This window comes from Chiroxiphia lanceolata, chromosome 10, assembly GCF_009829145.1.
Source record: "Chiroxiphia lanceolata isolate bChiLan1 chromosome 10, bChiLan1.pri, whole genome shotgun sequence".
NCBI classification, from domain to species: Eukaryota; Metazoa; Chordata; class Aves; order Passeriformes; family Pipridae; genus Chiroxiphia; species Chiroxiphia lanceolata.
The window spans coordinates 7267319-7291318 of NC_045646.1; the positions used below are offsets into that span (position 1 = coordinate 7267319).

At 41.9% G+C, this 24000-nt stretch overlaps 1 protein-coding gene across 5 annotated transcripts; it reads left to right on the top strand.

Moving 5' to 3' along the window:
• The first annotated feature begins 1194 nt into the window (after window positions 1-1194).
• Window positions 1195-23930, top strand: MFN1 (mitofusin 1). 5 transcript variants are annotated; one of them, XM_032697584.1, is made up of 18 exons: window positions 1195-1312; window positions 1821-1942; window positions 2753-2888; window positions 4141-4303; window positions 4953-5077; window positions 6511-6619; window positions 9224-9331; window positions 9981-10134; window positions 10261-10328; window positions 14731-14852; window positions 16301-16427; window positions 16699-16803; window positions 17748-17850; window positions 18808-19037; window positions 19539-19694; window positions 20197-20393; window positions 21593-21727; window positions 22426-23930. In XM_032697584.1, exons 2-18 carry the CDS (start codon window positions 1828-1830, stop codon window positions 22493-22495), a joined length of 2223 nt encoding a protein of 740 aa, XP_032553475.1. In that variant the 5' UTR covers window positions 1195-1312; window positions 1821-1827; the 3' UTR covers window positions 22496-23930. The 5 variants fall into 5 exon arrangements, with proteins under 5 accessions (XP_032553475.1, XP_032553480.1, XP_032553479.1 ...); XM_032697589.1 differs by having other exon boundaries at window positions 1281-1297; XM_032697588.1 differs by lacking the exon at window positions 1195-1312 and adding an exon at window positions 1348-1366.
• The last annotated feature ends 70 nt before the right edge of the window (window positions 23931-24000 follow it).

Sequence of the window (24000 nt, forward strand, 5' to 3'; positions counted from 1 at the left end):
GTAGGAATGTTATGAAGCCAAATCATTCCAAAGTAAAACACAGTGTCTAAATAGGAAATGTATCTAAGGCTGTCTTAGGTCAGATTTTATAAATGAGGGACTGATATCTATCATAGAGTAAATGGAAGTGTACAGAGTAACATGTCCTAAAGTTTTAAAAAGGAACACAAGTAGACTGTCAGTGTCCACAAAATCAGCACATTAAAGCATGGAAGATATTAAATAGTAGGACAAATAGGTAATGAGTCTGTCTAGAAGTTGGAAGGCTGAAAGGAATGGCTGTGCACGCCAAGGAAGAGTGTTGTTGCCATCAAAGGAAAGTGGTTTATTTAGGGTGCTTTATTTAGGTGAAGCTGTAAGTGGAAGGTGAGTGCTCTGACATTGCTGCGCTGAGGTGACCTGGGAGCACATGAGCAGCTGCTGTGACACTGCCACAGACCTGGCACCTTGTAGTTTAGGCAGTTCATGTCATTCATCCCTGGAATGATAGAAGTCAACTGTGGTGACCGGGAGTATGCCAGTGTTTGTTATTTTTCTCCGAGACAAGTAAGTGTAGCACATCCAGTTGTTCACTGGTACCTGCAAAGTTCGGCTGTTTCAGGAGCAGCATTCTGACCAGAAGCTATGCAAAGTCGTGAGATTGCTTTGGCAAGTGATTTGTATTTGATTCTTCACCTTTCAGACTTTTAAACCGTTAGGCTTGATGTGTGACTCCATAATTTCAGGGGTTTTTTCCAACCTTAACAAGTCTGATTCTGTGTGGTTTAGTTTCCTGGATTATGTTTGTTATTGAGCAAAGGAACTTTTTTATATGAAGCGTTGTTGGCTCCAAAACAAAATTTACATCCCAAAAATTATTCCAAGAATTTAAAATACAGCGGATTAGTAATCCCGAAATGATGTGGTCTCTATAATGCTCATTGTCACCGATTTTTTACTGTGGTTCTCATTTTCTAATGCTCCTCTATCAAATACATGAATTATCGGTGCTCTTTAGCTCTTGGAAGCTGTCTGTGATCAAACCGTGGTGCTGTGGACTCGATCCCTGGGTGATTATCCCGGTGTTTCCCGGACTCTGCCCGGCTCCATTTCGCGACCCGCCCGCGCTCAAGATGGCGGCGGCGGCGCCCTCAGCCCGCAGTAAAGATGGCGGCGCCTCAGGCGGGTTGACAGCGGGTCAGAGGAGGAGGAGGAGGAGGAAAGGGAAGTGACGTAGGGTGACGTCCGCCCGTCCCGGCGGCGGAGACGGGAACCGCCGGGGCCGTGAGGGAGCGGGGAGAGCTGGAGCTCGTGTGGGATCGGGGCCAGCAGGGTCTGTGAGGGATCGGGGAGAGCCGGGGCTCTGTGTGGTACCGGGGCCAGCGGGGTCTGTAAGGGAGCGGGGAGAGCCGGGGCTCCGTGAGGGGCCGGGGGCAGCGGGGTCCGTGAGGGAGCAGGGAGAGCCGGGGCTCCGTGATGGACCGAGGTCATCGGGCTCCGTGAGGGACCAGGGCCCGTCCTCGCTGCCTGGAGCACAGCGCTGACCCGCGGGCGGTGCGGAGGCTGGAGCCGCGTTTGATGAGGGAAGAGTCTCATGTTTCCAGGACGGATCCAGATCGGTGCGAACTTTCGCCAGCCGCTCTCGGCGCGTGTGATGAGGGCAGGAGATAGGCATGAACAGCGCAGACTGAGCGTCCTGCCCTTCGTTGGTGTTCAGGGCTTTGATTTGGGGGTTTTGGCCCTTTCTTTGGTTTTGTGGTTTTTTTCAATGGCTGTATGTAACTTTTCATAAGCTGGGGGTGCCGAGTGTTTTGGTCACTTTTGCACACCTTCCCTTGCAGCAGCAGCATGGCAGAAGGCTCCGTCTCCCCGCTGAAGCACTTCGTGCTGGCCAAAAAGACCATCACTGCCATTTTCGACCAGCTGCTGGACTATGTCACTGAGGGGGCAGCGTTTGTGGAGGGTGAGCTTTCTCCTTAAACTTTGCTTCGAGTATGTTTTGCAGCATCACAGTGTACATTATGTTACCCGTTATTGTGCTGTTAGTATAAACACGCGCCTACAAAAGTAGCCACATTTTTCATTTGACACTTTTTTTTCTTTTTCGATGTGGGCTGGCAGGAATGCCTGGCATGGTTACATAGGTGAAAAGCTGATTAAGTTGCTGGCAGCGTGGCCTCCTTTCCATGAGGGTGAAAGCTTAACCACCTGTAGTCCTGTTGTGTTTTCTTTTGCATAGAAGGAAGGACAAACATGTTCTCCCATTATTCAGTAGGAAAGTAGGTCAACATGATGTCATGCCAGGAGCCACTGGTCACACCCTCAGAGGTGTTAGCAGCGTGGAGGGGGGCGTGTGACCATGTGGAGTTGGTTCCTCATCACCCTTGGAGTTTTGTGGGGAGAAGACAGCCCGACTTAGCTGGTGTATCCATGAGGGGTCCTGGCTTTCCTTTCTGAAGGAAGCAGGTGTCCCGAAGAGCAGGGCAAGTGAGGACAGCAGGCTGTGTTCACAGGGTTACTGAATCAGCACTTAGATTAGTGATTGATATGAAGTGATTTATGTCATGACTTCACAAGTGCTTGTGGTGGAGCTATCAAATTACAAGGGCTGATATCCCTTTCTGTAGTGAGGTTTTGCTTGGTTTGTTTTATCACCGTAATTAAAATTCACAGTGATCTTTGTTGGCATGTGAGTACTGATTACCTGTGCCCTGTACTTCAGAGCATGTACTCTGTATATGATTGCTTTTATGTTTTTCTTTTCTGTGTGTAGCCACGTACAGGAACCCAGAGCTTGAGCATGTAGCAACAGAAGATGAACTAGCAAAAATACAAGCATATAAAAACAAGTTGGCAGTCATTGGTGAGGTGCTTTCACGGAGACACATGAAAGTGGCATTTTTTGGCAGGTAATGAACGAAATTACCAGAACTTAATTTGATTTTTTTTTTTCCTTGTAGAGCTTAATGTTTGTATTTCTAATTGAAATGCACTGGAATTAGTGCTTCATTGTAAAATTATTGTATGAAATGTAGTACATAAAACCATAATTACCTAATTGATGCTGAATATTTTTTGGTGCCTTCTTGTTTCCTGACTGTATATTATTTACCTATGTCTTGTTACATGGTTTTCTTTGGTAAACTTTGGAAAATAATTATCCTGTCTAGATCCATTATTTGACTTGGTAAGGCCTGAGTTTGTCATCTTCTCCAGGATGGCTTTTTTGGTTTTTTTTAAGTGGTGGTTTTGTTTGTTTAATATTTTTTTCCTGGGCTATATCTGTTGGTAAGTTTTGTTTGTGTTTGTTCATGAGTGCTGAGGAACTGAACTATGAGCTGTTCATGTTTCTGTGTATAAGCAGCTGAAGAGAAATAGAGACAGTTGCCTTGTTGGTTGTATCATTAGTCTGATAGATCTGTGTGATGATTTGAAGGGGTGACAGTAACAATGAGGTCTGTTAGTCCCCTTTCCTTCAGGGAGATTGATTTTCTGTGCTTACGTTTAAGCGTGTGGTTGCATATTTTTATGGAGTATAAATCTTCATGGTTTAGTCCTAAAAATTCCATAATTGTATTGGAAACAATGTGTACAACGATGGTCTTGCCTTCATTTTGCTAAAAATAGTTATTTAAAGAAAAACTCAAAAGTTCTGGAATAAAGACATTTGTTATGTTGAGATATTTCACAAAGTTAAGAGTTGAATACATTTACAAACTGTGGTGTGTAATGAAAGTTGCTTTTGCAAAGGGCAGAAGTTCAGAGCAGGAAGAGGAGAGTTTACCTCTCCCTCTGATGTTTTGAATAAATTTAAGTCTCGTACAGGGAGCACTGAACTTTTTTTAGAAGAAGTAGCTCAAAAATGAATTACAGTCTGTGTAACTTCATGCTGTTGTGTAATAGTTAAACCTCAGATATATATGGGTGAGGGGTAGAGGGTTAAAGTGAAGTAGAACTTTGCTGAATACTTCAAGTTGTTGCAGAATTTGGAGTTGGGGACCAGTTCCTTTAATTCCACACTCCCCACTCTTTCCTGGCCAGCTGTGCTGTGCTGGCCTGGAGCTCTGTATCCGTAACAGCTTGTGCTGTTCAGTTCAGGACAAAGGTGTGTTTAATGTTGCTGTGCTCTGCTCAAAGGGCTTTTATTTTCTATCCCTCTAGAACAAGCAGTGGGAAAAGTTCAGTCATTAATGCAATGCTGTGGGATAAGGTACTTCCTAGTGGGATTGGCCATACAACAAACTGCTTCCTCAGCGTGGAAGGGACTGATGGAGATAAGGCTTATCTTATGACAGAAGGGTCAGATGAAAAGAAGAGTGTCAAGGTACGTTTCTTGAATGATTTCACACTGCTTTTCGCAGGATTTTTTCCTCAAAGGGTCTGTCTTTTAGCAACCATTTCAAGTCTAACAAAAGTGTAAGGCTGACTTGTTCTGCATTTTAAAGTTCTTAATTAGGAGGGAAGAAGAAACAAATGGACTACTTGGCAATTTTTCTTGGCTATTTCAGAGGAACAACTAAATGTATGTCTTATGGTAGGAGAGCATATGTTGAGTGATTTATTTTTATAGGAGTAAGAGTAAGTTCTGTTACTTGTTAAAGATTTGGAATGTGCCCCTCATTTGGACTTATGGTGCTTATCTTTCTGAACTGCTGGCATTGGTATATTAAACCTCTGAGGTAGATTCACCGTGATGCTCAGTGTCACACACTCCAGCCCTGGAGAGAATACACCACTTTGTGTCTCCACAGAAAACCCTGTCTGAGTTTCAAGGCACAACTTGTTCTTTAGACACTGGGGACTTGAAGAGCTTAAAAAAAAAATTCTCAACTATTCACCAGAACAAAGTATGAACTCTGTTACCCTTTTCCAGAGAGATCCTGTCCAGCTTTGCTTGAGAGCCAAATTAGACTGGTGTACAGACTTGTTTATGGTGCATATTCATATTTGTCTTCTCTTCATGCTCTTTCTAGACTGTCAATCAGCTTGCTCATGCACTTCACATGGATAAGGATTTGAAAGCTGGCTGTCTCGTCCACGTCTTTTGGCCCAAGTCAAAGTGTGCCCTGCTGAGAGATGATTTGGTTTTAGTGGACAGGTATGTGTATAAATGATTTCTTAAAGAAATCAGCCATTAGAAGAATGTTTAGAAAAGAGACTAGTTTAGGTTCAAAAGTATTGAAAAGCTTTTTTTTTTCTTTGAAAGTACAGAGTTTTTTCTTTTGAATATACTGATGCCTGCCGTCACCTCCCTGATTTTGGCCTTGTAGCAGTTGGAACAGTCAAGTGTCTTGTGACTGAGCTGAATAAGGGACTAGCTTTTGGCTGAGGATACTTTATCTTTAAAACAAACAGTATGGAAGCACGAATAGGGTTGTTTGCAGCAACAACCTTTTGCCCATTTCCTCTCTTTAGACACTTCAAACTGATCATGTGAAGTATAAAGCAGCCTGGACTTCATTTTTAAAAGCTTCTGATAAGTGTCTACATACCAGAGTAGTGGGTGACCTCAAAACGTGGTTGTGAGTGTCAGCTGTGTGTGCCCTGTGTTGGGCTGACATTTCCTACAGTTGATGTGTTGAAAGAATTCTGAAAACTGTTGCTTTGTCTTGTGTCAAATGAACTTATTTCTGGCCACTGAGGTATAACCTAGTAATAGATTTTCAGACTTTTAGGTAATTTATACCTAATTTGTAAATCAATATAGATTGAATTTGAGAATAATTCAGTTATGAGTGAAATTTTAAGTATGATTTCTTCATATCCAACCAAATAACACCCAGGGTGTATTCTAATAAGTTGCAGTGCTTTTGGTTCTGTCTCTAATCTTGTGCCTTTGAAATCACTGGTTTCTTGGGTACATGATTTGATCTGCATGGTCTCGGTTGCTGAAGGTGAAATGTAAAGGGAGAGGAAAAGAGCCTGGATTCTGATAAAACAGAAGGAGCAAATAATCTCTTTACTGTTAAATTGAGGAAATTTGAACCAGCAACAATTTAGGTTTGCAAACATGACTTATTGCTCATATTTCACTTTAGTGCTGTCAGCTTAAATAAAATACATAGTTATAACTTCATTTTAGTTTCTTATTAAATCTATATGCAGCTTGCATATCATATCATTTTAAAGTAAGACTTTATTATTGAAAAAAATATTTTATGTACCACTGTCTCTTCTGATTAAAATCTAAACGTCAGGATACAAGGAGGGGGACAATTCTATGAGGCTCTCTGGGTTTCTGATGGACTGCCTGTCACTTTCCTTGGCAATTATGCTTATTAATACTTATTAATTAGAAATTACATTTGTAATGAGTAGATGGTCTACTGAGCAAGTGACTGATAAATGCCAGAGGGTAATTGGCTTTTGCTGTGTTCACCTTAAGCTTGATGTAGGCAGCAGCCTCAAGGTATAAAGCTTTGTATCTTCTTACAAGGCCCTTAATCAATCCCACTCTATTTTTATCAGTTTATAAAAATCAAGTACTCCTTTGCTGTGTAAATAAGAATTTGTGTTTTTTGTTCTCAACAGCCCTGGCACAGATGTCACTACAGAACTGGACAGCTGGATTGACAAGTTCTGCTTGGATGCTGATGTGTTTGTCTTGGTTGCCAACTCTGAATCAACTCTCATGAACACGGTATGATGTGCGATGATTTTACACTTCTTCATTTAAATGTTCAGCAGTTGCATCACTGAAATAGCTGAGACCTTTACTGGAGGTGAATCACTGCACTTGGATCTTCTGAATAGGATTTGGGGGTAGGAGGCAAGAAACCATATATATCCCTCACTAGGGAAAGGAGAACCAAGCTTCTTACCAGCTTTGCTTGCTGTGCCTTGAGGATCATAATTGTTCTTTAAATTTAAATTGCTTTTTGGATAAATGGATGTTGTAGTACTTGTCTTGCTTTACAGTTTGTCAGTATTTGTCACGTGAAGACACTTGTATTATCAAAGACATTACAGAGTATTTCATATCCAGAAATTCAGTACAATGCACAAAGCAGGTGAAGGAAGTTAAATTTCTATCTTGTTCCTCATGTGTTCCTGTCTCAGGAGAGGGCGAATTCCCTTGATTTTCAGTACAATAGAGAGTGGAATGTACAAAGACAGTATTTCTTTGCATTCTAGCAAACAAGAATAGTTTGGCAGAAATCTGAGAACATAAAAGGAGTTCAAAAACATGACATTCCTATCTCCTGAGCTGAATCCACAAAGCCTCAAATACAAGAGATGTAATTTAGAAGAGGGGAAAAAGGAAAATTCCGGCAGCATCCGTAGCAAAGAGAGAATATGATGTAACGATGGCTTTACATTCCCCATTATCTCAGAAGTGACACTTTGGCTTTTAATATGGACAAAATCTAGAAGTTGTTCACATTATGTGCATACCATAGTTGTTGGGGGTTTTTAATTAAAGGAAGACGGGAAAAAAATGTTTCAGTGAACATCTGGTTGCTGTATAGAAATCTGGAAATAATAGGGACCTGTGTACCAGATTTCATTTTGGTGTAATGGAATAACAGAGAAAAGCCCAAATTTGATCTCTTTCATTTGTTCAGAAAAAGAACCACTGAAAACAATCCGAGATAATAAATATGCAGGAAAGATGAATAGCCTGTATGTCTACTGAAGATTCTGTTAATTTTGTTTTTGTCTGCTCCTAAACACCCAGACACACAAGTGCTCCTCTGCTTTTTAATGTGATTTTTGGCCAGTCTTTGTTCTTGTTGGGTGTGGCCGAAAGCTGCTGAATAGAAACAGGTTAGTCTGGCAATTAAAGTCATGCTGAGGTTTTTGGTTGCCTTGCCTATAAATCCTCCCTTGATGCTGAGCACCTTCTCATTAGCATCTGGAAATCACCAGTGTCCAGGATGTCTGTCGGAGGGAAAGGAAGTAGATTTTAGTCGTGATTGAGGTTTGGGCTCAGTAAACAGCTCTCTTGCTCTTTCCTCTTTTTTGTTTTTTTCAGTCTGGTAGACACAAATGAAGTTGCTTTTAACAATTAGGTAACTACTTAAAAGCATTTGTATTTTTCTTTGCATTGTGGCAGATGGTAATTTCTTCATCTACACAGGTTTATGCTGCAGGTAAAGCATGTGACAACTATGTTCTTATCCTCCGTAGGCTTTATTTTTGCCTCTTACCATAACAGGTTTGAGAATACTTGGCATTATTCTACCATATTATCACAGATGTGTTTTGCAAAAACATGATTGTTCTAATATTCCCCCATAAATTCTCCTCAGACAAAGTTCTCATTTCTGCAGCAGTGATCTTGTTTGCACATGATTACTCCTGGCTGATGGAGACTAATGGATCTCCAGTGCTGTGTCCAGGATATGTGGTGGTGTCCTGCTGCCTGAAAAAGCTTATGGCAGCACAGAGACCTCTTGTGTTTCAGCTGTGCTCAGTGGGGATTCACTCCATCATGAATTACTCATTATGGCTATGAAAACAGCAATGATGGGTGGTAGGTACAGGCAAGGGACCTGAATACACCTAAGTTTTTAAATTAAGACATTCATCAATTACTTTTTTCCTGTGACTCAAGCCTTACTTTGTCATGTAGGAAATGTAGCTTCTCTGTAGTTCTAACTGATGTTGCCTATGTGAAGAATACAGTTAGAGAATGGGTTTTTTTTTTCTGGATATAAAAATCAGATTTGACAGGGTGATCAGGGACATGTTGGTAGTTCAAATAAGAGAGACTTCAGAGTTTTAGCCGGGCATCTTACTTAAAAACTGAACAGATCTTGTGTGCTCTTTCTCCCTTCCTCTCTTTCCTAGCAATGCTTTGAGTGTCACACAAGTGCAAAAAATTTTAATAGGAGGCTTGAAGTATCAAAGGAGGTACTTCAAGGAGTTTGAGATGGTAAGAGTGAAAAAAGGAAGGAAAAAAATGACAGTGAATGATATGAAGGACTTACAGAAAAATAGATCTTATTTTCCAACATTTTCTGAACTATTTGTTCTGGAAGTTTTTTTGGTTTGTATTTGTACCCATTTTTAGTGAAGCTTGCAAGGTCTTTGACTTTCAGCATTGGCATTGATTTTAAGGCATTTGATGACTTGAACTTTCTAAGCCTATTTTGTGTTGGATATCTGTGGGGGTTAATGTTGATGAATTCTTTTTGATAAACTTTTAAAAAGCTGAATTAACTTCAGAGTCTGTTACAGAAGAATGTATGACTCTGGTTTGGATGTCTGGGGAGTTTTCTGTTTGTGTTTTAATTCTTAGGAGAAGCATTTTTTCCATAAAGTGAATGAACGACTTTCGAAGCCAAACATCTTCATCTTGAACAATAGATGGGATGCCTCTGCATCAGAACCAGAGTACATGGAAGATGTGAGTGAATTGGTGACTCTTATTTGGGTTTACAGTTAATTAAGACATATTAATATGGAAACACTAGCTTTGTCTTATTAATAAAAGGATAAGTTACATGGTCAGAAAATGAAAATAACTTATTCCTTGTTCCATGCAAAAAGCAGCCTGCAATTCAAGTGGCAATATATGCAGGCAGCTAATACAATGGGAAACTTCTTTAGAACCTTATTCTTCCACAGTTAAGCTTGGTTTTTAATCTTCTTTGTATTACCTTCTATTTCTGTAGTGGTGATGCAGCCTGAGGGTACAGTTCAGACATCTGTACCTGTGTAGAGTAGCTGGTGAAGTGCAGCATTAGGTGTGAACAGTTCAGAGTGCTCTTCAGCTCTCCCAACAGCAGCCAGCCCACAGTGAGACTTATCTCTGTCTATGTGGGGAATGAAGTGTTTACCCCAGTAACAGGCTGAGATCTCTGACAAATACAATTGTAGAAGGAAATATTGTTGCACCCAGCTCTGTTTAAATGAGTAAAGGCAGCTGCTGCCTCAGTAGGATTGGCAGCATCTGCTGTCTGAGGGGTGGTTCAGCATCTGTTCCTGACTCTGTTCTGATTTGTTGACAGCTCTGTTTTTGCCTTTTCCTCATGAGCTTTTTACCTTTTCCTCAGGTGCGGAGGCAGCACATGGAGCGCTGTCTGACTTTCCTGGTCGACGAGCTCAAAGTTATTGATCCTGTAGAAGCAAGGAATCGCATCTTTTTTGTTTCAGCAAAAGAAGTTCTGAGTGCCAGGAGACAGAAGGCCCAAGGAATGCCAGAGAGTGGTGTGTAGGAACTGCTTTTCCTCAGATACAGAAAAATACGATAAAACCTGATAAACGGAAGTATTTAAGATGCAGTCACTGCTGTGAGGTCTTGCTGTCTCCCTTATGGTCCATTATGTTTTGCAGGTGGAGCACTTGCTGAAGGATTTCAAACAAGATTCCAGGAATTTCAACATTTTGAGCAGATATTTGAGGTATTTATGATGGGCTTTTTAAACTGCCTGGGTTTTATTGCAGAGGTACCTTTTGCTTATGCTTAACCTAATTTTACTGAGCATTACCCATGTTAGCAAAGGAGTGTAAGGTATTTAAACCATCTGCAGCTTTGCCTTTTCTGTGTGTTCTCTTCACCTCTTCTCACCTTGAGCAGCAAGGTTGGAAAGGAGTATTGTTCAGCGAGGGAAGGGACCAAAGCTCTTAGCTCTTGTTTGAGATCTCAGTACCAGTATGGTCTATATAAAAGGAGATGATGCCCTTGAAAAGGTGTGTACCACTTACAACCATGTGCTGGTGAATGTTTCTAGTAAGAAATTCAGTTTCGCCAACATAAATCTAAATATTTACTTGCACTTTTAAAGCCAGAGTTTTGAATCTATCACCATTATGTACCTCTTAGCTCTGTTACTTTTTTTTGCATCCTTTGTGCTATCCACACTTCCACCTCAGTCTAGCCATATTCATAGTTGGAGTTTACAGTTTCTGCAGAAGTAGGACTGGCTGGACAGTTGAGTGAGTCCTTTATGATAGGATCCATTTGATTTGCAGAATTTAATAACTAATTAATTAAAGCCATTCTTGGAGATCTTAAGGAGGCATCTTGGGCGTGCCTCAATGGTTTTGTGTATGAGTGTATTCAAAAAAATCAAACTGTCTCTGAAAAGTATTTCTTCTTGCATTACAACAAACCCATCTGACCTTAGCAAAACTGAGTTATGTAGTGATGTGTGTGTATCAAAAAGGTTTTAAAATAATAGCTTGGTTCTGTCTTGCATAAGCAAGAAAATGTCAGACTAAAGTTTAAATTTAATCCTTATCCATGCTCTTATGAGAGATGAATTGTTGAAATGATGGATTCAGAGTACTGGCAGGGCCTGAGTCCAGGAGGCATGCCGTTTCTTTCTTGTGTCATCAGCTGTAGTCAAACATGCATTTTTGTTTCTAGTTTTTGTCCTTAGAATTACAGTAGGAAACTTTGAGCCAGTAGGAAAAAAGTGGAAATTTGGCTTCTAAATCAGTTATTATTCATTATCGTGTTTTGCCATGGGCTGTACCCATGGCTTTTTTGACAAAATCTCTTATAATTACAGTTAAGCACTTAACACTTGGAATATTTCAATGTTAAGATGAATGATTACTTATTAAATGATGTGGTGCCTGTGAGTGCTCAGCACATGTAAATCAGATGTCACAGGTTGGCCACCACAATGAGAATCATCCATCACAGGGTCATAACCATGACAAGCTTCTGTGTCAGAGGCTGAGACAAGGAACAATTATGTGACAGCACTGTATAGCCTTAAAACAACCTTATTTCTTGTTTCACATTCTGTGTTTCATTTGCTGCACACCTGCCTCCAACCATGAGAATGAATTCTGTAATGTTTTTCCATGCTTGGTCGTGTTACATCCTGAAATCACAATGAATGGCTTTAAATAGGAGTGTGATCCCACCATTTGAAGAGAATGACAGCTGTGCTATATTAAGATTGCCAAAGCAATTTAAATTTTCAGTGTCTGCTGTTGCAGTCTCTTTGACATTCAGGTTTTGTGGGCAGTTTCTTGAGTTATAGTGGCATTTTATATGCTTTTAAAGCAAGGCTGATACTTAATGGTTCACCAGGTCTGAAGTCTTCAAACCTGGTACTCAAATTACTGTCAGTGGAGCTGATAAAGTAGCTGACAGCAGCATGCTGTTGTCATCAGTTATGTTTGCCAGCTCTAGGCTAGGTATTAATGAAGAATATCATGCACCAGGTAGAACTTTTTGTGTTCAGTCTGGGAACAAACTGATACCTTGCTCTGTGCACTGCCAGACCAAATTCAGCCCTCAGTACAGCCTGAACACTTCTGCCTAAAGCACTTTGCATTTAGTCTGTTTCCTGACAGAGGAGCTGCAAGACTCTTGGATTACACTCCAGTGTGTGAAAAGGAAGGGATGAGAGCACAGATGCTTCTGTCTGTCCTTGTCAGACACTGACCCCTCCCCTTCCTCAGTCTGTCTGTCCTGCCTTTAGCTCCTGGTCCCTGTCCAGGTGCCCTGCTCAGACTTCCCAAACACCTCTGACACCCTTCTGTCCAGCTCCCATCTCTGAGCAATCTCATCACCTCGTGTATAAACCCGTCCACGTGTGCTGTATCTGCTGGATTTGTTCCTCCTGGATTCTCTCACCCTCCTTCTGTTTTCACTAAAGTTGGACAGCTTCTTCCTCTTTTCCATGTGGGCTGAGAAGAGGAACTGTTACTTCTCCAGTACTTCCACACTCCTGATTTTAGTGTCAGTTGATGGGAAAGTCTGTTCATTCCAGGACTGATAGGAGCTCAGTATAGCTAGAATCTTAAAAAAACCCCAAAATCTAGAAGCAGGCCACCAGTGCCAGTTTGCTATGATATGAGAAGAATATTGGACTATTTTTGAAAGGTTTGTAACTACATTTATGCAGACTTGCGTGTGAGGGCAAAAATAGGTGAAACATGGTGTTTAGCAAAGCAGAGGGCATTTAAAGTTGCTAAAAGAAAAATTGGTGCAGGCATTACTAAAAACACTTGTAAGCAGTGGGGAAATGAAGATTTTAGAGATTCATATACTAGCTTTAAAAAGTAATGCTACTTTGTATGTCAGCTGTATTGCAGCAGAGGAAAAGAGGCAGTCTTAAAGGGTTGAATTCTTGGATCAATTCTGAATTTTTATATTGTGGAATAACAGAAAGAAAGGGTATCTTCTGAAATTTTACAGTGAGATACATGGAAACACCGTATCAAACAGCAAAGAAGTGCCTCCACACTGCTAGTCCTTAGTGGATATCCTACGTAAAACCAACCTCACCGTGCCTCAGGTGGTGGTGTTTCCCAAGTTTCTTAAAAAAACTGGTGTCAGAAGTGGTGTGGGAGCAGTGGAGGAGGGAGGCAGGGTGGAACAGTGCTCCTGGCTGTAAATGGGAGTGAATGGCAGAGCCTGAGTGAGCCTGCCCACCCCTGCTCAGGGGTGGAATAATCTATGCACCTAATGACCGTCCTGCTGTACTGGAAGTGGGCTGGAAGGTAACTGGTTTTGGTTACATTGTTGAAACACACCTTTTATCTTTGTTTCAGTAAATACTTACAGACTAACAGCAAAACTGCTGCTGTCCCCCTCTTATCTTTCCCCGTTGTTTAACTAACCTTTGTGTTTTTCCTAGTGCTCTAACTTGGATTTTCTGATTGTGTTGTGAGTGACTGTCATCCTTTTATCTGCCACGTACTAACGTTGGGAAGACTCTTTGCTCTGTGCCCAGTCTAGCTCTTACAATGTGCTGATATTTATGAAACTCTGGCCTTTCATTGCTGATTTCTAGATCCGCTTCGTCGAGGAACAGGGAATATTTTACCCATTTTGTTTATTTTGGTTTGATTTATTATTTTTAGATAGCTGAAATCTGTTACTACAGCGTATGCTAAGGTCACAGGCAAGGCTTTTAAAACCAGCCAAAATCTGTTTGTGCTGTGAAAGGTGCATCCACAGATTGGGAAGGATTTAAAAATCCCATAGATCTGGATTAAGCAAACTGGCTACTTGCCTTGTTCCCCTCAAACACGGAAAGTGTGGCTACTTCAGGGTGCCTCAGTGCAGGTTGAATTCTGACATTTAATTGGCTCCATAACTCAGGATGTGCAGTTGCTTGAAAAAAAGTCGAAGTCTGAATTTATGGCTTATTGCAACTGATTTGCTTTTGCCCAAATTGAACATTTGTATATCTCTTCAGTCCTGTATTTCTGAATCACTGTTCAGTATTCAAGATTGATTAATTCTGTCTTTAGAGCTTTCTCTACTCATTCATTTAACACGTCAGTAATCTTCAGATAAGCTAATATTTTAAGGGCTACTTAACAATTTTTTTTTATCCTTGTTTCTTGTCCCTGCTTATATATTTTATTCCTGGATGGTCAGTATTGACCTGAGCGTGTCAAATTTCATTGACAAAGCTGCTTCTTGAAACTGAGAACATGTATTGCAATGAAGAAAACTCAAGCCAGGCTGTATTGCCAGTGTTCATGTTTGACGTTTGTAATTCTGAAGAGATAGTTTGGAAAATTTTCGAAAGAGATAGATTTATCTTAAGTATTCATCAGTTTTCTTCTTTCTTTACATTATTGATTTATTTTAAAAGATTGAAAACCTCTGCACATTACTGTGAATGAACACGAAGGCAGATTCGCTGCTATAGACTCATTTGAGATTTCAGTTCTGTTGTTGTTTAATTTCTCTATACTTTCTCCCTTTTTATTTCCCATTGGTTTAAGTTCTTGGTAAAATTGGCAGCATGTGCTTTCTGACAGTGAAATTCCTGAGTGTGTTGGCATGGAATTGCAGTAATGTGTTGTGGCTTGGGCCCCTCGCAGGAGTGTATCTCGCAGTCAGCCGTGAAAACCAAGTTTGAACAGCACACTATCAGAGCTAAACAGATAATAGATACTGTGAAAAACATTATGGACACCATAAACGTGGCAGCAGCAGAGAAAAGGTAGGTGGGCTGGAGGGCTGGTTGGCTTTGGTTTGTCCAGATCCTCTGAGGAGCCATTTCTGTGCTGGTGATTTTCTTGGGCCATTTGTGGACTTTAAAATTCACTTTTCCTGCTTGGTAAGAAACAGAAAACTTCTCTGGTGTGTCAGTCTTACCACTGTTGACTTGCTCAGTCTTGTCCTTGGTCTCCAACTTCCATACAGTGATCTTGGTTTTACTTTGTTGTTCTTTGTTACTGACTTGCAATCGCTGGGTTTTCAAATCTTTTTTTCAGAAATATTTGAAATTTTAAATTTTTCTAGCTGTATGCAGCATGTCAGAGGTGACGTTTGGGCCTGTTTAACCTAAGTTTGCTGTTAACAGTAACACTGAGAAAATAAATGGGAGGATGTGGACACTAATTTGCAAGTGATAATAATACTGTCAGGGTTGAGACAAGCCCAAACTAACAGAGTCTTGGTCTCTGGCCCTTTCCAGATTGTATCCTTAAATATCTGTATTTTCTCTTTGCTTTTGTAATCCTGTAGTGCTAATGATAGCAGCTTGTCTGCTCTGTCTGATAGTTCCATGTATCCTTTGAGGTTTGCATAGTCTGGGGTTTTCCCTCACTTTTGTTGCTACCCTTTGTCTGTTATACACAGTGAATTTGCTGTGACGTTTAATCCTTCCCATACATCTCCTTTCTGCCTGTCAATAGTGTGTCCTTATGTTTCAGCAGACTCCACTGTGCTGTCAAACACTCATCCTCCCGAATATGTCAGCTTTTACAAACTGTTTACATACTGACTTCTCTCACATTGTCAGATCCCATGAAAACATGCTGTGAAATGTTTGAAAATTCTCTGATATTCTACTTCTTTCTGTCAGTTGACTTACCAAAATGTCTGTGGTGACCCCTCTTAGTCTGAATTGCTGTTTATTGTTTCTGCTGACCCTCAAGATGGAACTGCTCTAGATTTTCCGGAATTTTTGCTTAAATGATAGGTCAAGGAATTCTGAAGAGAGTTGTTAGTGCTGAGGTTGGTTTCTGCCACATCCCCCTTGCTTTGCATCAGACTGATGTCACTGTTAAGGAGTAGTTGAGTGCTGCTGGTGAGCAGCAGTTTGATCAGATTTACTCTCTTTTTTTTTTTAATTCAGGATAGACTTAAGTTAAAGAGCTCTGATTCCCCATACCTTTTTTAGTTGCAATGGTGTACAGCGATAACAATTTGACTCAAAATGCTGGTTTTGTAAATACATCAAAACTCAGTAACTTGAGTTAGGTTTGGTCAGTGCAGCCACGTTGCAGCCCCTCGGGGCAGTGTCTCTGCCTTGGTCAGCCACGGTTCCTTGTGGGTTCCTCTGGATTCCTTCTGGCTGCTCAGTAACCATCAGCTGGGTATGGGCTTGTTTCATTCCTGGGAGAATACGTGCTGGTGATGGTGGTTTCCTTTCTGCTGCATTAGAGTCCATTCCATGGAAGAGCGAGAGGATCAGAAGGACAGACTGGACTTCGTTCGAAACCAGCTGAACATTCTGACTGAAGATACGAAGGAAAAAATCAAACGTGTTACTGAGGAGGTCGAAAACAAAGTAAGTAATGGCAGTGTGAACAACCTCCCATGTCCAAGTGTTGCCTCTTCTGTCAGGCAGCTCCTTTAGGAGCCCACCCATCATATGAAGGATGTTTGAAATGTCCAGTATGTTCCTTTTCCAATATAAAAAAAGAAAACCAGCCCTCAAAATACCTGTAACATAATTGAATAATTTCTTGTGACAGTTCATGCAGTAGTCTGTTTTCACTATGACTAGAAAAGGTAGGAGAAACATTTAAATATTTAAAGTATTTTTTGTGTTCTTCCAGGTCTCCTCTGCCATGACTGATGAGATTTGCCGACTTTCAGTTTTAGTTGATGAATTTTATTCAGATTTTCACCCTTCTCCTCAAGTGCTGAAGCTCTACAAGACAGTAAGTTTTCTTGCATGTTTTGAAGTCAAGCTCTTTGTCTTTCCCTTAATTTCTACTTCTGTATTTTCATAATGTATGTAGCATTTTATGTGACACTTTAGGCATTGCAAGATTTTTGCTTTCTGACACATGCATATCTCTACCTCAAATTGGAAAAGGTTAAAAATATTTTCTGCTTTGTGTTTGGAAAGAAATTAATTTTTGTTTCAACTGTCCTTTTAGTAGAGTGGCTCCTAATTTGTAGTCTTCACTTCCAGTAAATAAAGACCTAGCATAAATAATTTTCACTACATCTAAAATCTAATACATCCAAAAATAAAATAAGCTTGCAAATACCCAATGCTTTTAATAAAGACTGGGACTTTTTTTGAAGTTCTGTGAATTTCTCCTCAAACTTAGTGTTTTTAAGACCTGTACATCCTCGTTAGGCTCTTATGCTCAGACTTTGCTGCTGATGAGTGACTGCCATAGCTCCCACCTCTTCCAGCCTGGTTGGATCACTTGGGAACACTGTGTTTTCGGGACAGTCTGTGCTGTCCCAGCTCAACAGAGTGTCCTGAGCAGGCCCCTCACAGGATTTGGTGGGAGCAGTTTGTCTCTGCCAAGCAGTGAAATTGGCCCCCATCAAATGACACAGTAAAGGCTTTGTAGGGCAGTAGGTAGTTGTTCAGTGGCTTTCCAGTGTCACAGGTTATTGGAAGTACAGACTTTTCCATGTGCCCCTTTAATGATTGCAGTCACAGGAGAGTCTTCCGTGTGTCATTTCAGTTAGGTTTTGATGTGCAGTTGGAAAGCATGGTATTTCCATGGTAACCTGCTTTTCTTCCCACTGTAAGGAACAGTGCTTAGTGTGCAACGTGTCAGTGCTCTGTATAATGTAACTGAGTATAAATTAAGTGAGTTAAATACAAATTGGTGAGCATGTGTTCTCTATAAAACTTCAGGAATTGAACAAACATATAGAAGACGGTTTGGGGAAGAACCTGGCTGACCGCTGCTCCAGTGAAGTCAATCAGTCAATGCACCAGTCTCAGCAGGAGATGATTGGTAAGAGGAGGAAGGAGAACTGTTAACACTTTTCACTTAAAGGAAGACAATCTAAGAAAACTCGCTGTTAAATCATGATCATAAAGAAAATTATTTTAACATTGATGCCATAAATGATAAAGGAAAAGCCAGCGTAGATCAGGACTGAGTGTACAGCTCAGTGCCCTGACTCTGATACTGACCAGTAGCAGATACTGGGGGAGAAGAACAATGAACCAGGGTAAATATAGCAATCCCTCCCCATTTTAGGGACTTCTGAGCCGAGATACTGCATCTGGATTAATGGCTTAAGCAAGTAGCAATGGACCTGTCCTCTGGCAACTTGTCTAATCCTTTTACAAACCCATTTAAACTTTTGGCTTCCACAACAGACATATGAAATACACTAATTATTAGGAAATGTTTCTGCAGTATAATCCTCTCCCTAGGTCCCTCCAGATCCTGAATGCAAAGCAGATCATTTCACAAAAGACTTGTGCACTCCCTTTTCTTTCCTTTGTCTTTATAAGTAGTAACTTTATTGCACATCCTTCTCTACTGATCTGTTCCTGGTAATAAAGATTCAGAGCAAGATCATGAAATTACGTGAACCCTTCTGTCCTCTTAATGCAATAGTGCTGCCTTTTCTGTATGGCACCACAGAACTGCTGGATAAATCAATTCTTTCTTAGTCTGTCCTTATCTTTTGACCATTGATAGAGGTCTTTCAGTTAATTTGCCCTTTTTTCCAGCAGTGCTTTCTTGGTGAGTTGATTTTCATTACTGTTTTCGTAGACCAATAAATTGCCTGCTCTGTTGGGGTCATCCCTGCTGAAATGCCATTGATTTTACAAATAAATAAATAAATAATGAAGTGGTCAGTTCAGATTCTTGACAAAGCTCGTCAGCAGTGCAAGGATGCTGCTTGTGAATATGCTCTGCTTTTAATTAATCTTTACTGTTTGTTTTTATTTCTAGAAAATCTGAAACCATTGTTGCCTTCTAGTGCTCAGAATCAGCTCCACTTGCTAATTCCATGCAGGAAGTTTGACCTTAGCTATGATCTAAACTGTCATAGCCTGTGTGCAGATTTTCAAGAGGATATCATGTTCCACTTTTCTTTGGGATGGACTTCACTTGTAAACCGTTTCTTAGGTCCTAAACAAGCTCAGAAAGTACTCTTGGGACTAGTAGATCCAAACCTACAAGTGAGTGCTTCGGAGCCTGGGCTGCCGTTGTGTGCCTTGTTTTACCTTGATGAGAATATAATGATTTTTACTCTTTGCCTGTGCTGTTTACATGCTTGCTGCTGCCTTCCCCTAGGCCCTTTGTTTGAAATATTTTTGGTGAGGGTTGTTTTTATTGGATTATATTCAGGGTTAGAATGGAACTAAAAACCTCTCCTGAACTTTCTGCAGCTGTAACACGAGTTTGTTTTTCTTTGGATTAAACCCTTTAGATAGCCTGTTCCCTTCGTAACTTTTGGATCCTTAGATCCAGCCCTACATAGAAACCCTTATTTTAACCCCATGTCCGTTGGGCAAGGACATGTCAAAGCCTCCACTGCTCCTCAGGAGTCCGGTTCAGGTTTCTGTGCTGAAGGTTTTCTTTCAGTAGATCAAACCCTGAATGTATGAAAATAAAACAAAACCCCATCTGTGTCGTTCCTTGATGCTTTTTACTCAGGCTGCCCTGTTCCCATCTTCTAGATCCCTCGTCCTTTAGCCACCACCCCGTCTGCCGCCAGCCTTCCCGCTGTAACTCCAGAGAATGTGCCCCAGGATGACTTTATGGTTCCTTTGGTACTGAGTTTAGCCTCGCTGACCTCTCGGACCTCCATGAGCATCATCGTTGTTGGCGGAGTGGCAAGTAGCACTGGCAGCATTCCCTGTGCTGGAAGGGATGGCAGAGGCCAGGCTGGTCTGTCTGGTTGGGGTGCAGCACAGAGCCTGTCATGGACTTGACACTGAGCCAGATGCAGTGCCCTGGGTACCCACAGTCAGTCTGTAGTGAGAGAATCAGTTTAGTTACTCTGAGGAAAGCTGGGCATATTCTCTATACCATAGATCTGTGTTCAGCGTCTGAATTAAATGGTGATTTAACTGATTCAGTTTGGATTTAGTGGGAGCTTTGCTTCCTCCTTCATGAAAGAGCAGTAAGGCTTCTGTAACCTGCACATTCTCCATGCCAGTGAGGCCAGCTCATGGGAATGTAGCTGTATTGCTCTGCAGTAATATTATGGAAACAATATATTTTCTTAAACTAATCTGGTGAAAGGGGCCACAGATGATTTTTTTAAAAATGGCTGGAATTAGATTTAATTCTCTGGGGCAGTTTATTTAAGCTGAAGAAGATTTTCCTTTTCAGATTTGGAAAACTGTAGGCTGGAAACTGATCTCGTTCTCCCTGAGCATGTACGGGCTGTTGTACCTGTACGAGAGGCTGACCTGGACCACGCGGGCGAAGGAGAGAGCCTTCAAGCAGCAGTTTGTGAACTACGCCACTGAGAAGCTGCAGATGATCGTCAGCCTCACCAGCGCCAACTGCAGCCACCAGGTGCAGCAGTAAGTGTCACACGGGCTGTCCCCAAGCTGGGACAGGTGTCTGTCACCCCGGGGCTGTGGGGACTGGGTGTGCATGGTGAGGGGAGGCACCTTTAGTGTCCCTTGGCATTTATTATGAGGGAGTTGGAAGAGAGTTTAAAATTACCACCTGAAAAGGCCAATAGCTGCATCTCTGTGTGTGGCTGTGTGAGCTGCTCTGCAGATGGTGACTCTCTTTGTCCAGCACCTTATGGTGGAGATGTGGGAGTTTGCTCCAGTGGATTGTTCTGCCCTTGTAGTCCCTGTAGGGGTGAGCAGAGCTTCTGCCCCAGGGGTTGGGATGGGCAAGTTCTGAGTAGCCAGTGCTGATTCTTCTGCACTGCAGAAGAGGAACTTGACAGCCTTTCTGAACTGTTGGATTTTTTTTCTGTGTTCTTTTTCCCAAATCTTTCCCCACCTGTCTCTGCAAAGTAATGTCTGGCTGATTGTCTCCCTCAGACTCTTTCATTGAAACAATTTATTTTGATTAAATTATTATTTCAGAAAATTAGGCCTGCTGATGAGACCTAAGCCCCAGGGTGCAGAACACCTCTCCTGTGTAGCTCAGGGAATACTTTACTAGTACAGAGTTCAGCTTCAGCAGAGGAGAGACTCATCCCCGTGTCCAGCAGCTGTGTGTCTCTGTGAGGACATGGAAGAGCTGGACTCAAACCAATGCTCCAGTGAGGTGAAGTAGAGAGGGGAGAGGATGTCTCCTCTCCTGGGGGACAGCCTGGGTGCTGGCCCAGGGTGGTAACTGGGTTTGTTTTCTGTTTGTGTAAGGAGGAGTCTTGGAAATGGGGTTGGGAGCATGTGGCTAAGGGGGCAAGTAGGATGGGGTGCCTCAGTGGGCAGGTCTGGGGCACAGGGCTGCTCCAGCACCTCTGAGTCTAGCCAGAGCCCCATCTCAGGCTTGTACCTGTGGTTGCTCTATGCAAAATGGTCAGACATGATATTGGTGTAGACTGAGGTGCATTTGGTATGTTTAAGGTTTCTTTTTCTAATTTAAAAAATGCACAGTTCTCCTGCTTTCTGCTATTCTGTTATCCCTTAAGAGCTGGAGGCTTTGATTTCTGTGTTCTGCACACTCCAGTGGCACATGATTTTTGAGTTGTTTTCTTAATTTTTTTTGTTATCATAGACTTCCTTAAATCATGATTACGAACTTGTTTTCCCTTTAGGGAAATGGCCACTACCTTTGCTCGGCTCTGTCAGCAGGTGGATATTACCCAGAAAAACCTGGAAGAAGAAATTGCTAGGCTTTCCAAAGAAATAGATCAGCTGGAGAACATACAGAGCAACTCCAAGCAGCTGAGGTAAGTCTGGGTGTGACTGGCCAAAAGCATCTCTTAGCCCTGCTGCCTTCACAGTGATCTGTGCCAGCTCTTCCTCTGGAGCTGAACTAGGCTGGCTTAGGTGCAGAAGGGTGTGCAGAGATACCCAGAGCTGCTCAGGGTAAGTTAAATAAATGTTTGCTGCTATCTTGGTGAATCAGCAAAGCTCCAAAAATACTCTTTCTTTGGTCATCTTTACCCTTGTCTCTCTTCAGTGTATGGGAGAGTAGCCTTTCTCCAGAATTTTAATCTCCTGTAGGTAGCTGAGGTTGGCACCTTCCCAAAGCACCGTCCCCACAGCAGAGCAGGGGAGCAGCTGTGCTGTGTTGAGTCACTTGGTGCAATACTGATGTTCTAGTGCCTGTAGTAGGTGTTTGCAGAGGAGAAACTTCCAGCAGTTGGTGCTTTAGGGATTTGGAAGCAGCCTCAGCCATAGTTTCCTGTTCTCTTCCCCCACTCTAAGGCTGCTCTGGCTCTGAGTTGCTGCCTCCTGGCTTTGGGCATGCAGCACCACTGTGGGGTGAATGTCTGGCATGCCCCACACACCCCTTTGAAAAACCTGCATTTAGGTTGTCTTAGTGCTGTGGGTCTCAGTAGAGGAATAGAAATGAAACACAGACATCGATTCTGGTTTCGGGATGTTCCTGCACTGAAGCAAATCCCTTGCTTTTGTTTTGCAGAAATAAAGCCATTCACCTTGAGAACGAACTAGATCGCTTCACAAAACACTTCCTTCAAAAGAGTAAATAAAATGTCCTTGCGAACCTTCCCAATGATCCTTTGTAGGGCAAAGTAGAAATTTTACAGGTGACACTTCTCCTCTGTGGAGCCACATGAAATGATTTATATTTTAAATGTTACTCTGATTACACTTATTGTAAAACTTGGACTGTGATGGTGAACCAGACTGAAGAGCTGTGCTACTCCAAGTGTTACGTTTGTTTTGCAGATTTTGGGTTAAAAATTATCTTTAAACACTAAATTTCTTTGGGCACTTGACAATAAAAACCCAAATCCTCACTGGTTTGCATTAGTATGTAGCAGTGGCAACTCTTACTTCCTGGCATCCAGGAGCTTATGCAGGGCTAGAGCTTATCACAGTCATCACTGTCTCCTTTCAGCTGCTTAGGAATAAGCCAGGGATGGAGGGTGCTGCTTTTCCATGTGGGTGTGATTTTGTTAAGTGAAGGAAAGTACAAACTCTGGAATGGGGAAAGGACTCCTGACTTGATTGGAAAGCAAGTGCCAGTGTGCTGGGCAGCAGTTCCTCTTCCTCAAAGGGCAGTGAAAGATGAGGGCAAACTGCATTAATGAAATGCAGTGGATAGAGGGGTATCTGGCCACCACACTTAGCCAGGAGGGCATTGGTTAAGTAAAAATGAACCTTTTCTTGCAGTTGTTAGGGCAGTGAAATGGCCCTTTGCCTGTGAGGGCTGGGCTGGAACCATGGTCAGGTGAGCTGCAGGTCACAGCCAGGCACAGGAAGGTTTGCTGAGATGGTCTGGACTGGATTGGTGCAGGTTGGGTGGGGAAGCTCAGGGTGTCAGGATTGACCTAGAGCTCCTGCTGCTGGACTCAGGGAGTACAGGGAGAGATGGGCTTTGACCATGCCCTGACCAGTCCCTTGGTTCTGCTCTAGGTGAGACTCCAGGCAGGTGTGCTGAAGACCTTTTTCTTTGCTCGCCTTCAGTAATGAAAAGACTCTTTAAAAAAAAGGAAAAGATTCTGCTGTTGCCATCTGCAGTCATTCAACACCTACTTTTTTCTAACTAGACTTTTTAAAATTATTTTAAAAGAGAAACCCTTTTCAGAGTATTTATGTATTTTTATGGCATTTAGTTAACATGACTAAATGAAATACTCAGCTCCAAGGTGTTGCTGTTTTCCAGTAACTAAGGGCTATCTTACCAGGAAATGGATGTAAGATGTAATGCCAGAGGAGTCATGGGAAGACTAAGAACAGTTCCACCACTGTGCTGGGGTGTTTGTTCCTGTGTTCTTGGGGGTTTGAGAGAAACTCTGAAATCCAGCTGTGAGTAACAGCCTGGCCCTGGTGTGGTGAGGGCACAGCTGTGTATCAATGCTCTGTTTCTGGAGCATTTTTATTGACATTGTATCAAGATAAAACTTTACATGCATGTGTTCTACAGTTGTTTATTAAAAAAACTACTACCCCTGTGCTCTATTAAGTTCTTTGCAGCTCTGTCCAAGGTGAAGACCTGCACCTCACTCCCACAGGGAATGCAGATCCAGGG